The sequence below is a fragment of the Zingiber officinale genome, chromosome 5B (genome assembly GCF_018446385.1).
Source record: "Zingiber officinale cultivar Zhangliang chromosome 5B, Zo_v1.1, whole genome shotgun sequence".
Taxonomy (NCBI): domain Eukaryota; kingdom Viridiplantae; phylum Streptophyta; class Magnoliopsida; order Zingiberales; family Zingiberaceae; genus Zingiber; species Zingiber officinale.
Genome location: NC_055995.1, coordinates 135517503 through 135532104, shown reverse-complemented (window position 1 = coordinate 135532104; position 14602 = coordinate 135517503). Strand labels below are relative to the sequence as shown.

The 14602-nt window shown below is 38.3% G+C and overlaps 3 protein-coding genes across 5 annotated transcripts; 2 read left to right on the top strand and 1 right to left on the bottom strand.

The window, feature by feature from the left end:
• The first annotated feature begins 69 nt into the window (after positions 1-69).
• Positions 70-6087, top strand: LOC121987085 (peptidyl-prolyl cis-trans isomerase CYP28, chloroplastic-like). The gene is made up of 3 exons (XM_042540990.1): positions 70-796; positions 5483-5693; positions 5859-6087. Exons 1-3 carry the CDS (start codon positions 70-72, stop codon positions 6085-6087), a joined length of 1167 nt encoding a protein of 388 aa, XP_042396924.1.
• A 567-nt stretch (positions 6088-6654) lies between these two features.
• On the bottom strand, positions 6655-10794 carry LOC121986176 (protein PHOX4-like). 3 transcript variants are annotated; one of them, XM_042540003.1, is made up of 4 exons: positions 10404-10794; positions 8340-10285; positions 7419-7656; positions 6655-7088 (listed from the first exon to the last, which is right to left on the bottom strand). In XM_042540003.1, exons 2-3 carry the CDS (start codon positions 10222-10224, stop codon positions 7508-7510), a joined length of 2034 nt encoding a protein of 677 aa, XP_042395937.1. In that variant the 5' UTR covers positions 10225-10285; positions 10404-10794; the 3' UTR covers positions 6655-7088; positions 7419-7507. The 3 variants fall into 3 exon arrangements, with proteins under 3 accessions (XP_042395937.1, XP_042395936.1, XP_042395935.1); XM_042540002.1 differs by having other exon boundaries at positions 8340-10282; XM_042540001.1 differs by having other exon boundaries at positions 8340-10794.
• Positions 10795-11146: 352 nt separating this feature from the next.
• Positions 11147-14286, top strand: LOC121986175 (methionine adenosyltransferase 2 subunit beta-like). Its single transcript, XM_042540000.1, has 6 exons — positions 11147-11402; positions 11729-11888; positions 12597-12784; positions 13105-13231; positions 13427-13557; positions 13748-14286. The coding sequence occupies exons 1-6, from the start codon at positions 11181-11183 to the stop codon at positions 13874-13876; spliced, it is 957 nt and encodes a 318-aa protein (XP_042395934.1). The 5' UTR covers positions 11147-11180; the 3' UTR covers positions 13877-14286.
• The last annotated feature ends 316 nt before the right edge of the window (positions 14287-14602 follow it).

Below are 14602 nucleotides of genomic sequence, written 5' to 3'. Positions count from 1 at the left end.
GTGGACCGGGCCGAACCAACTTTTAGACCGGCTCCCGCTGCCACAGTGCCACTTGCTAGTTATCTGGTAATGGCGTCGTCGCCTGCCCTCTCCTCCGCAGCTCCTCCCCTCCTTCGCCACCAGCGCGGCCGCCGCCGCCGCCTCCTTACGACGCAAGCCTACTCCATCCGCTACCGAATTCCAAACCCCCTCCTCCACCGCCGCTCCTTCATCCTATCCTCCGCTTCCTCTCTCCTCCTCGCCCAACCCAGCGCCGCCGACACCGCCCCTCCGTCCGACCGCCTACAACCCTCCATCGTCACTGATCGCGTCTTCTTCGATTTCGGCCTCTGCCCTAGCTACCTCCGCTCCGATCGGCCTCTCGGCTTCGACCTCGCCGCTTGCCCCGACACCGAGCCCCTCGGCCGCGTCGTCTTCGGCCTCTACGGCAAGATCCTTCCGCAGACCGTCGCCAACTTCAAGGCGGTATGCGCCTCCGCGGCCTACCGCGGGACGCTCGTCCACAAGATCCTCCAGGGCCAGTTCTTTGTTGCCGGCCGGCAGGGGCGGAAGGAAAAGCGGGAGGTCCGGCCGCCACCCGGTCTGGTGCGCAACATGGAGACCGTCGACCCCAAGGCGTTCCAGCTGAAGCATTCTAGGCCCGGAACCCTATCACTGTGCCTGTCGGAGAACGATGATAATGAATCCGTCAAGCTCGAGCCTGATTACCACAATGTAGAGTTTTTGGTGACCACTGGGCCGGGGCCATGCCCACAGCTTGACAACGAGAACATTGTGTTTGGCACTGTGCTCGAAGGTAAGTTGTTTGACGAATTGCTCTTAATTTAGTGGATATCATCCCTGAATCGAATTGAGGGTCTCTCATCATGCAAACTTACTTTCCTAAATCCTTTTATCGACTCGAAGTTGGACAAAGAATTCTAGATTTACATTGAAGCATCTCGATGACAAATTTGAACTTGTAGCCTTGGAAGAACAGTAGTACCTTTTTTCATGGTTTTCTCAATCTGAACTAGATTGGATTTATCTAAAATAAGTTGAGCTGTGCAATGGTTAAACTTAATTATGATTAGGAGTTGAGTTGTGTAACTTGCTAGCAATTTCTCTAATTATGTTCTTGATGTTCATGCTCTGAAAGATGGCTTGTGGTTGTCGAAGAGCAAATGAAAAGGATTGATACATATGAAGGGGCAATTGAGGTAGAAAAAGGTTGGATCATAATATTATAGGAAAACATTAAAATATACCTAAAGATGTTCACAACATTAACAAGTAAATCCTTCTATTTAGGATTGGCCATAAACTTAGCTCCTTGAAAAGCTACATACTAGATTTCTAGTAATACTCAAAGTCACTTTTATCTATTTTGGTTATGTTAAAGTAGAATTTTTGAGTCTTTATTTACATCTCACACTTTTAAATTTAATTGTTTCAACTTGTCGGCTATAACATCTATCAGTCATCTGTGAACAGGTTTATACAATCTATATTGACACATGTACTTCAAAACTGCTACTTTTCAAAATCACCCTAGAACACCTCTATTTTCCAAATTTTCTTAGAGCATTTTTTTTTTCTGTGTATGCTAAATTCATCTTTGTGCAAAAATAATCTATATTATTTAGACTAGGAAATGATTATAGATTCACATATCAAACCCCTTATATAAAGGCATCTTGGTGTTCTTACAACATGCTCTTATAAAGGTTCGGCATGAGTATAACCATAACCAGAAGCTAAATAACATTGTTAGAGTGTATACTAAAAGCCTAGCTTTTGGTATAAATATTTATCTAGAAATAAGAATCACATTGGTCAAATGTCTACATTTATGATAAATGTAGTTGCTCAATTAATTTATATTGTAGATAACATGGTGTGTGGTGTCACACACAGAAGATCATGTTATTGGTTCCTTATAAATTATAAACAGTAGCTCACGACCAAGATGGAAAGGAACAAACCATTGGAAAGTCGTAATGTTATTAGGTATTAGTTTATCTTAACTATATAATTACACTAGTACACTTAGAGTGTATTGAGTAGGATCATTTGAGGTCGTTCCTTTTATACTGACTTTATGAAGGAACAAAGACCTCAGTTATTATGGAAGTGTGTGCTCTTAATCCTAATATAATAACAAGCACATATATTTGATATTTATTTCTTTAATTTATCAATGGGTGAGATTTAGTTCGATGAATCAATAAGCCCGATAAGTTGGAAATGATATCACTTATAGTGTGTTGTTGATTATAGAAGGAAGCGTGTCTAGTAATCTAGGTTGAGAATGCCCCAGAGGAGCTTATAAGGATTGTCGTGTTAACCCTGCATGGACTTGGACGTCCGAAACGTGATCGAAGTTGAGTGGTACTACTCTTGGAGCTAGATATTAATTAAGTGAGTTGTGTAACTTACTTAATTAGTGGACATTGTTATCTTAAATATAGGAGACTAACACACTCATAATAAGGAGCCCAAAATATAATTTGGGATTAGTGTGCAATAATAGTTATTTAGTGGAATGAATTATTATTGATGAAATTAAGTTGTGTGTTCGGGCGAACACGGGATGCTAATTTCATCGGAGACCAAACCAATTCCTCCTCTGGTCCCTATCGTAGCCTCTAGTATATAGATTTATACCCACCGCATACACCTTCTTACCCATCCAATGGGGCGGCCAAGCTAGCTTGGAACCCAAGCTAGGCCGCCAAGATCAGTGGATGAGTCGTGTAGGTGGGGGGCCAAAGCTTGCTTAGGTGGCTGGCCACTAGAATATTAAAAGGATTTTATTAAAATTATTTCTTATGTGGATATCATGATTTAAAGCGAGTTTAAAATTAAAAATTTCCTTTTATAGCTTTCTACAAAGATTAAGAGAGATTAATCTCTTTCCTTATTTGTAGTTTAAAAGGATGGTTTTAATTTTGGTAAAAATTTTCATATTTGTATACATGTTTAAAGAGAGTTTAAAATTTAAAATCTTTCCTTATTTGTTGATTAAAGGAGGATTTTAAATTTTAAGAAAACCATTTACGTCGATGTTAAAGAAAGTTTAAAATTAATAATTCTCTTTTATTAGTTTCTACAAAAATTAAGAAAAGACTTGATATCTTTCCTTATTTGTAGATTAAAGAGATTTTAATTTTAGAGATAACTTTCTTTTATCCACATGTTTAAAAGAAATATTTTAATTTATTAAATTTCCTTTTATAAACCAATCATGAAGGGATTAAATTATTGGAGAAATTTTATAAATTTCGGAAACAATTAGGAAGTTTTAATTCTTGTTTTAATTAAAACTTTCCTTGATTCGGGGCTTGAGGTTGGCAATTGTATTTGAAAATTATTTTTAATTAAATAATTTTCAATGGAAAAAATTAAGGAAATTTTATTAAATTTTTCTTATTGCCAAGACCAAGGATTATAAAAGAGGGGTAGAGGAGGGTTCAAGGTGAACTACTCTATTCTATTTTCTTCCTCTTTTCCTTGGTGGTGTGGCCGGCCCTTCCTTCTCTTCTTCTTCTCTTTGTGGGCGAACCTCTTCATGCTTATGGAGTTTTAATTGGTGGCCAGATCTGAGAAGAAGGAGAGAAAGCTCATCCCTTGGAGCTTGGTTGGTGGAAAGATCTTCATCTTTTGGAAGCTTTGTGTTGGGCAAATTCAAGAAAGGAGAAGGTGCTTGGTGGTTTCTCATCTCGGAAGATTTGGCCACACAACGTCCGAGTTAGAAGAGGAAAAGATCAAGAGGTTTTTCTAAAAGTATAACTAGTATTTTTCTTTCCATCATACTAGTTATTTTGGAAATAATACTAAATACAAGAGGCATATGATTCTAGAGTTTAATTTGTTTTCGATGTAGTGTTCTTTTGTTTTCTTTCCTTGTGATTTGATTGTTCTTTTATAGTGTTTTTGTTTTTCTTTTCCTTGTGATTTGATTGTTCTTTTGGTTAACAAAGTTATTTAGGAAATTAAATATTAGCTTTCCATAAAGGTTTTGTCTAGTCGTCTAGCTTGAGGAAGAAGGAGAGAAAGCCTACATCCCTTGGAGCTTGGTTGGTGGAAAAGATCTTCATCTTTTGGAAGCTTTGTGTTGGGCCGAAATTCGAAGAAAGGAGAAGGTGCTTTGGTGGTTTCTCATCTCGGAAGATCGTTGGCCACACAACGTCCGAAGTTAGAAGAGGAATACGGTAGAAGATCAAGAGGTTTTTCTAAAAAGTATAACTAGTATTTTTTCTTTCCGCATCATACTAGTTATTTTTGGAAATAATACTAAATACAAGAGGCATATGATTCTAGAGTTTCGAATTTGTTTTCGATGTAGTGTTCTTTTGTTTTTCTTTTCCTTGTGATTTGATTGTTCTTTTCGGTATAGTGTTCTTTTGTTTTTCTTTTCCTTGTGATTTGATTGTTCTTTTCGGTTAACCTAAAGTTATTTTAGGAAATTAAATATTAGCTTTCCATAAAAGGTTTTGTCTAGTCGGTGATGGTTGCTCCCATATCCAAGAAGGTCATGTGCCTCGCCACGTCAGTACTGGGAACCAATTATGGAAATTAATATTTAATGGAATTAATAACTTAAGGTGACTTGGGTCGAACGTGTTAGGTTCCGCAGGAGATCCAAGTCAAAACCTAAAAGAACAAATAGATTAAGTTTTGGATCAAACGTGTTAAGTTCCGCAGGCGATCCAAAATTTAATTTAAAAGAACACATGGTAGCTAGGAAAAGGTTCAGACCTTTGTACAAAATTTTTGTACAGTGGAACCTCTAGATTTTCCGAGTAGCAACCAACAAACATAGTGAAAAATTAGTGACCTAAGTGAAATCTAATGCTTGTGTCATCAAGAACACTGAATCATGATTCAATTCTGAATAGGAATTATACGAATAAAGACAAGGTGAACTATGAAAAGGGGCATGTGCACTGATTGATGATTGCCTTTGAATATTCTCTTAATGGAGTAGAAGTTGAACCAATTAATGTCAAAGAGCTATTAATTATTTTAATCTGAGAAAATCTCTGCAATCTTTATGGTCTTAATGCATAGTAGGACAGCTCATATTGATTACTTAAGCTTAAGTAAAAACTTATGAATACTGACTTTCCAATCCTGTTTTTATTTGTTCCTATCTTTCAATTCCATGGAATCATTAGTGTTTGTATTTTTACTAGTTCTAGGTTGAACATTTTATCTGGGGATTTTGTCAGTTGATGTTTCTCTTCCGTTGCATGACTTTCACTTGAAGGTGCTGTTTCGCTTTCAAAGTGGAAGTCATCGTATGGCACGGGGCGCTTGAGAAGTCCTCTAATTTTCTTATTGAATTGCTACATTTGAGCTATTCACATCATTGACCTTCTAGAGAACTTTCTTATATCAGTTTACAGTCTTCCTTGATTTCTGCATGTTTACAAGTTATCGACTTCTGCAATGATTCAGTTTCCTGATATTATTGAAGTTTCATATTGCAATATCGCAGGGATGGATGTGATCACCAGTATAGCTACCATTCCCACATATAAGCCAGCTGAAAGGATTCGACAATTTAATGCTTTTGCACAATTCCTTGGGGATGAGAGAGCTCAGATAGCTCGTATGATGTGGAATCGGCCTCTAGAAACTATTTATATCAGTGACTGCGGGGAGTTGAACGTGGCAACACCTTCACTTTCACCTAGCTTGCCCCAACTGTATGTATTCTCATAGAGGAGTCTTACTTTGTCCTACAAAGTTGTATATAGGAGTCCCCTGAGGCTTCTTGTATGGATGTTTTTGATCTCGAAACGTGCCAAATTTTATATTTTTCTCCTAATTCTCATTATCTGAAAGATTCTCATTTGAGTTTGTAAGTACAGGGGTTCATCTGTGTATCTTATTGGTATGCAGTGGCTGTGTATTTCAGGAATTGCTCTATGTCAAATGCATCGAATACCACTGCTACTCGAAGAGGCCTCTGCTGCAGAGGCTCGCCGTGCAAAGCATCAAGCTCAATTGCCAGGACGTGATCATCCGGTGTCCGACAATGAGCTCCGAATAGGAATGGTCAACTATAGAGCTCAGAGACAAGAAGCTGCCAGCAACTAAAGCGGCAGAGAAGCCCAAGCACTGAACTCCGTCAAATCCTTATCAAAAGTGTGGCCTCATCGAGGACGGGCGATCGAGGGCATCTCTTTCTCCAGAACCACGAAAGGGGGCTCCATCAACGTGAACTACAAGAGCTCTAATTTGATGCTGGAGAGCTTGCCACTGAACTCCAGCAATTCATTTTCTTCTTTACTTCTCATATCTCATCAGGAATGTTTTGTTGTTTGCAGATAGAGAATAGTAGTTTATAGAGCTTTTTGCATTCATACCTGTCTAAATTCTCATCAGCTATTTCACGTTTCAGTTGCTCGAAAGTGATAGAGTTTGTCCCACCTGTCAAGCCAAGCTTTTACCTTGTCACCATTGAAGATTTTGAAGCTAGCTGATCCCCATCAAGAAGTTCAGAACTTTGCCAAGATACTTCCACACATCGAGCCATAATGGGTGCATGCTGGAGGAGGGACCGGACACCAGTCGCAAAGTGAGATGCTTTGGTTAATCAAACTAATTGTCCGGGTTAGTAACTATGTATAGTTGTATTGCAATATAGATAAAGAGTTTATATGGTTTGACAAGAAGCCTAATTCAGTGTTCTATGAGTGTTTTCCCCCTCTGTTCTAGAAACGGAGACAAAATCAGCCTACACAAATCATACATCACTGACACGAATAAAATGTGTGTTTACATCAAGAAACTTGGTCGCGAAAATATATAAAGAACAGAAACCTTTAGACCTGAGACAAAACCTTGATACAATACACTAGGAAAGAAATCAAAGTGAAAAAAAAAAAAGAAAAATCTAACTTAACCAATACAATGAGTGGTTGGATAATAACTGGGCAGGCCTTACCCCAAACAGGTTAATTTACGCTTCACAAGAATCAAATAGCACTCGACTCTGGGACCTTCTTCCATGTGAAGAGGTCTGCTATACGACTATGAAAACATACTCTTCTCCAAAAGAGCAAGTGAAACAGCATACGACAATGGATGAACAATTCCTGCAAAGGCAAGAAACCAAGTTTTCATTAGATTGGCAAACTATTGAATCTAAATTCATGTTGATATTTAGTGTTTACATATCACAGGATGGTGTTTCTAGTTCAAGACACAATCTTTTGCAAGCAATGAAACACAGACAATGATATTTAGTGTTTACAAATCACAGGATGGTGTTTCTAGTTCAAGACGCAAACTTTTGCAAGCAACGAAACACAGACAATGGACAAAAATATTTTTAAAGTTTTAACTGTAGTGTGGAGAAAGCAAGTGTAGAAATTTAAAGATTCGAAATGAAACTTTTTTTCATGCAAATTAAAGAAGAATATTACCTATATGAAACACAGACAATGGACAAAAATATTTTTGTGCTCTCAACAAGCCCTATAATTCTGAACTAATGCTGGCAGCGAATCACAAATCAGAGATACTCCAAATCCTGGTGCAACTTTGGCAATCGCCGCTGAAGTAAAGGTTCAAGTCTAAATGATGGAACACCACTCGTCCACTTTTTTGCATCATACATCTCATTCCACGCTTGAACTATCTCATCAATCTTGAATCCTAATCCTGCAAATAGACAAATGAAAAATTCAGTCAAAAAGTCATCACCAGGCGTCTACTGGAATCAAACATGTAGGAAGTTCAAATAAACACAACATATCATTAGATGAGAAGCAGATAAGACCAAGGTGATTAGTGAACCAAGAATATTCTCACAAAACCTTTAAATTACTACGAACTTGTGGATGAATATGGTTCAAATACCTAGAACAATCTAATGCTTAAAACAAAAATTTAATAATTTTTATTTTAAAAAAAAAGCAGCAGAGCATTCAGTTACACAATTATCAGTGTCCAATATTCTTAATTGTGAAATCAGTTCTACCTCAATGTTTCTAAAAACCAGTTGATCATCATTATTATCAAGCGATGTTTCTCCCCTATATCTGGGATTTGCTATGTGAATCTTATCCACCAATTAAACTATATGCAACATGATATCACTTCCAATTGCTGTTATTATTCAACTAAAATGACTACAAGTGGGAGACAATTAGCTGTGTATTCTGCTACAAGAATATCTAAGTTTAAAAAAACACTTAGCCAAAGCTCAAGAACTTTAGCATACACTAGCAGTACGACGGTGCACAAAAACAAAACTTTAGTGAAAACCACCAAGATGCTGATAGAAATTGTCTCACACCATTAATACTTTAATAGTTGCAGAATTATAAGACAAATTTCGATACCTTCTTGGGCAGTCTCATGTGCACAATGGTTTTTCATCATAACAGCAATGTCAGTCGGTGAAGCACCGGCCAGTTTGAATTTTTCTACTGCTGCCATGAGGCAATCTTCCCACATTGGAACACCTAATTTAAATTCCACAACAGAACGCTCATAAAGAATGGTCCCCCATAGTATATTTATTTGTGATCTCATGTTTGAGTTCAGTTCTGCAATCTCATCTGTTGAGAGTTCTACATGGTAGTTTCCCAAACCCATCTTTTGCAGCAAGGTTTTCTCCCTACCGGACTTAGATATTTCCTGTCGTTGTTCTTCCATATCTTCCCATATCTCTGTTCCCTTTTCAATGTTATCCTCGGCTTGGTCGAATAACTCAATAACTTCTGATGAAGGCCATTTCTCTAGATCTTCCTTGCTTCCAATCGCATATGACCATGAAAGCTTTGCTTGCTCAAACTGTTGAAGTGCAAGGGCAATAAGACCTTCAAAGAAGTTTGGCTTAACTTTCAGAGCTTCATAGTAACTCCTTCCAGCTTTAGCATATTCAGTTTGAGCCCCCTCATATGCAAGTCTGACCTCTACAAGTATTGATTCTCCTGAAGCATTTTCTGACAAAGATAACTGTTTCCTTGCTTGAGACATATGCACGTTTCCACAGTTAAACAAAGCCAGTGCTGTCATCTCCTGGAACTTCACCTCAGCAAGTTCAAAAATTTCTTGTGCTTCTTCACTTGTGACAGCCTCCTCAATTGCCTTTGAAAACAGGTTCATTCCTAACTCATGAAGGTTCATGTAACCATCTGATTCAAAACCAATATGGTCCTTCAATAACTGAGCAAATTGAGCAATCCAGTCATCAATGGCTACTGAAGATGCCTTGTCATCCTCACATTTGATGCTCCCAGTTTCATGGATACCAGTATCATCCCTATTTGATGTCCTCACACATGATATGGTTTTCGACTCTTCAAATAAAGGTTCCAAATCAGGTGAAACTTCTACAATATAGAGCTTCATAGACCCCTGTGATTCTGCAGATTCTTCAGCCCATCTCAGTTCCTCATTTGTAGTGATTGTCACCAAATCCCCCTCTTTATCCATATACTTGATCAGAACGGCCTTTAAGCCTGGAAATTTATTGCCAACAATTTCTCTCAATCGCAACAATGTGCAGTTACCAGGCACTTGCGCCAACCTTATGTCTTGCCCAAAAACTAACTTCACATTCTTGATAGGTTCTTCCTTGACTACATCATGTTTCTCCTTTACAAACAAAACCACCTCCTCAGACTTGTGGCTCTTTTTCTTCTTCTTCTTTGTTTTTTGTTTCACTGTAAGAGACTCTGGCAGTGGATAAACTGCCTTCTCATCAAGCACAACACCTATTTTCTCCATTTCCTTTTTCACACGTTCAAAAATCTCCAATGCTGTCAGGTTGTTTGGCTCCATACTCAAAACTATATCAACATCTCTATGAGCCAACTCTAACATGTTCAAGGCTTCAAAACACTTGGCTCTCTTCAGAAGTGCCTTACTGTACTTGGGTGATACCTCGAGAGCTAGATTACACTCATTAATGGCATGTTGGTACTCCTTCGGGGTCATCTGCATAAAACAAGCTGCCATGTTGCTGTGGAGGTTGGCAATGTCAATATGGTTCTTTGGAAGCAGCTTAATGGCTTTCTCGTACTTCAGCAATGCTCTCTCATACTCCCTCTTCTGGAACAGTGCATTGCCCTCCTCTTTCATATCACGAGCCATGTCCATAAAGATTGTGGTATCCTCGTCGAAGACTCTGGGGCTGTTCTCGCTGGATTTTCTGTGCTGTGAATTCGCATCACTATGTTTTCCTCCTGAAGATTTCTTCATGACAGCCGATTTACCCATTCTTATTTCCACAACTTCAATCAAACCCTAGTTCTTCTTTTGCAACTAAAATGATTCGCTTCTCAAATAATACACACAGAGACACAAAACGAAACAAACTTTAATAATAACGAATTGAACTAATAACGAGATGAACAAAGGCTCAAAAATTAACAAGAGAACCAGAAAAAAAAACCTACTTTCCCCTTCAAATTCTACCAGAAGCACCCGAAGGATCCGCCAATCAAAGGGGAAATGTGAAATTGAAGTTGGCTTCCAAACAGAACTCCAAAGGGAGCAAAAGCGACTCAGCCTTACAGTGCAAGATCCAACCTTTTCCGACAAAACTTAACAAGATGAGGCACAAATCGAAGAAACTTCTCCGAATCGCGGTCCTGCCTCAGAAATTTCACCCCCGCCCTACTTCGTACACCTACAATTCGGCAATCTGAGCCCTCAAGCGGCCATCTCTCCCTTGACAAGACTCGCCACCAAATCAAGAGCGATCGAATCTCCGCAAGTCTCCACCTTTTCGAGGTAGAAGACGCCTTCCACGATACGCGGCCGTTCAAAATTGGCGACTTATGGTTGCCCTGCATGTTTAGGGCGAATTTAGCAAAACCAAAATCGATTCAAATCGGTCCCTATTAAGTGGAAAATTTTAGATTCAGCCTCTGAATATATATTAATGTAAACTTTTATTAATAAGGAATTTTGAATTTAATCCTCCAATCTATTATAGATTCTCAATATGAGTTTTCTCAAAGTCTACTTTATTATAAAATTGAAAAATATTTTCAAATTATTAATGCCAAAAAATGCCCTAAAGTTTTCTATTTTATTATAAACAACTTAGAATATATTTCCCCACTATTTTCAGGGTTTGAAAGTATAAAATAGAAACTCGAAGGGGCTGAATGCAACACATCTGAAGCGTCTTATTCCCCGAGAAAGAGCAGAGAGAGGAGAAAGAAACGATGGCGGGGAGGAAGCGAGTGCTGGTGGTCGGTGGCACCGGCTACTTGGGCCAGCACCTCCTCCAAGGTCTCGCCGGAGCCCTTCTCTACGACTTAGCCTTCACCCATAATCGCCCCATCCCTCCCCCCGATCTCGTGGCTGCCGTCTCCCCGGTGATCCCCTTCCGCGTCGACCTGCGAACCGGAGACGGATTCGACGCTATTTCTTCCTCATTTGGACAGGTGATGCTTTTTCTTTCTAAAAGTTGATGGATCTCAGATCTACATATGTAGAAACTTGTAAAACAGATCCACTCGTTGAGAGGAAAGGTCTTATTGATTCAATTATACATGTTGCCCGAAGCATGAGATGATAAGAGGAACTCAGTTTTTTTTTTTGGATAACACGGATCACCTTCAACATTATGAAGTTTTTCCTACTGTGTGGAATTCTTCTTATTCTTTCTCATGCAAGAAATCAACATCTTGAAAATAGATAATAAAAAATAGGTGCATTTGTTCTTCTTAGATTAAGATTTATTTGTTTAAACAATTCTCTATTGTTTCAGCCAGATGTGGTTGTTAACTGTGCTGCGCTCTCTGTTCCTCGTGCTTGTGAAATGGATCCTGCAGCTGCTGTGTCCATAAACGTGCCATCTTCTCTTGTAAATTGGCTATCAAGCTTCAACAATAGCAATTCTCTTCTAGTTCATCTGTCAACTGATCAAGGTTACTTGCTTTCTATATTTTCCCTGTGTTATTTGCGCAACAGATTTCTCACTCATATATCCATGTCTCCCAAACATGTGTGAAATTAGGATCTGATGAGTTTTCTCAATGTACTGAGCTGGAAATTTGTAGATTTTACTATCAGAAATCACTTCTTTGCTTTTACTCCGATAAGAATTTTTTTTACTTTGTTTCATTTCTCCTCGGATCAACATACTTGATTTAAGATTGATGACTTGCAAGGAGTTGTATTCACATTCCTGATTAAGTGAAAGCTTTTGTACATGTATGTTAGCTGATGCATTATGAATGCAGCTGGGAGATAACATATGTCCTAGGATTTGCTGGTTAGGCCTCCAGACCTATGTCTTAGAGGCCGTGTTAAATGGAGTTGCAAGGGATGGGTGATTTAGATATTAGTGTACACAAAAATATATCTGGTGCGAGACTATTATTTTCATGATCTTATTTTTTTTCATAATCTAATCAGCCTTAATTTGTAGGACCTCTGACTGACAAAAAGATGCTTCCTATCAATCTATTGAGATTTATGTTGAGGAAAGTGACTAACATGAACTTTAAAATTCAGTGGATTGTGTTATTAACATTTGTGATGGTGACAATCTTGTTTTCATGTTTTGCGCTTAATAGCTTTCGATTGGCTTTTACTCCTAATTCATTCAATTAAGAAGTAACGTCAACTTACAGTATATGAAGGGGTAAAATCATTTTACAAAGAAGAGGATGAAGCTGTACCTGTAAATATGTATGGAAAAACAAAACTAGCTGCAGAGCAGCATATCATTGCTCACTGCTCAAATTATGCCATCTTGAGAAGCAGCATAATATATGGGCCACAGACAATTTCACCGGTTGAAAAGTCACTTCCAATCCAGGTGAGCATTTCATGGATATGCCTCCAACCATTTACATCAGCTAGATGCAATGTAAACAGGAGGATGTATTTAAGGTCTTATGTTATTAATTCTAGATACTCGAGAGAAACTTGAGTCTAAATCTAACTTGCCACTATGTTTCCAGTGTTTAGCCTCGCAAACCTATAGCATTTCCTGATTTTTCTTGATTATAAATTTTTCTGAGTGGTCGATGCCATTAACCTCATTGTGTACAAGTGTTCTATAACACCTTGTTATCATTTCCTGTTAACTACATATTTCATTTCGTTCTGATATACTCTTGCCTTCTATTCATGCAGTGGATTGACAGTGTTCTTAATAAACAAGGTCATGAGGTTGAATTTTTTCATGACGAGTTCCGTTGCCCTGTGTATGTAAAGGATATGGTGGATGTCATAATGGCTGCAACTAAAAAGTGGATATCAGGTTGCCTGTTCCTTCATCTTGCTATTTGATACTTTGCTAACCTTTTTCAGAAAAAAAAGATTCTGCTTGACGAGAGAAAATTTGGTTGGTGACAAGGATGCAAAATGGATTTTCATGTCATTCGGTGTTTTTGAAAGTATTTATGAAATCTCAACTTCTAACAAGGTAGCCATCTGTACTTGCCTCTCATTTCAGACGGCAAACAAATGCAATTGCTGCTGAACGTGGGTGGAGCAAATAGGGTGTCAAGGTTGCAAATGGCCGAGTCAGTTGCACGAATCAAAGGATACAACCCCTCTTTGATCAAGCCAGTATCTGCATCATCTGTAAGTCTTCTTCTCTTCCTCAAGATCTATTTCTATTGTGAAACAAAATTAGATTTCGCACATGTATATCTATTCGAATTTTGCTAACTTCTGGATGCAGTAAAATCCAGATTTTTCTTCATGTTTGATATTCTGCAAATTGCCCAATCTACAGTAGATCCTTGAAAGCTTCTATTCATGTTATGTATAGGTTGACCGCGGCGTTAGATCCCCTTCAGACATTTCCATGGACATCAGCAGGTTGATTCAAGTGCTTGGTGTTAGTCCATGCCTCTTCGAAGATGGAGTCAGATCTACACTTGAAGCCGATAATGCATAGTTGTCGATACTCAAAAGGAGATAGGATGACTGGCAATTGGACCAACTGCATTGAGATGCTTTTGCACCGGCTCACCTTGCCTCACTTGGCACCCCTACCGAATGGGTATAAAATATTTTACCTCATTTTCTCCAGGATCCATGTTTAGTTTCGATACAGTTCTATTGAATTTGTTTGAGGTGAAGTTGTAATGATAATTCTTATCATTGTTCATCATGGGGGCTCACCTTGCCTCACTTGGCACCCCTACCGAATGGGTATAAAATATTTTACCTCATTTTCTCGAGGATCCATGTTCAGTTTCGATACAGTTCTATTGAATTTGTTTGAGGTGAAGTTGTAATGATAATTCTTATCATTGTTCATCATGGGGGAAGTGTTGAAAAATATATGCGATCCATGAACTAAAATTACAGTGTAAATCTATACATTTGAATGCAAATAAACTTCCGATATAGGCACAACTTTAAATCTTAAAATCACTAAAACTAGAAATAGAGTAGGGTTATTTAAAATTAATAAAAGAATGCAATATTTCCTATAAATAGTGTGAGATATAGAAACATTGATTCTGAAACAACTTTGTTCTATTCTCAATATGATTTCAAGTGCCTCCACAGGTATGGTGTAGTGGTAATGTATCCAAGGGAACAAATAAGAGTATCAAACTTCGAATGAATATTCTAGAAATCAAATTTATCTGTTAGGCGAACTAGGGGGAATGTT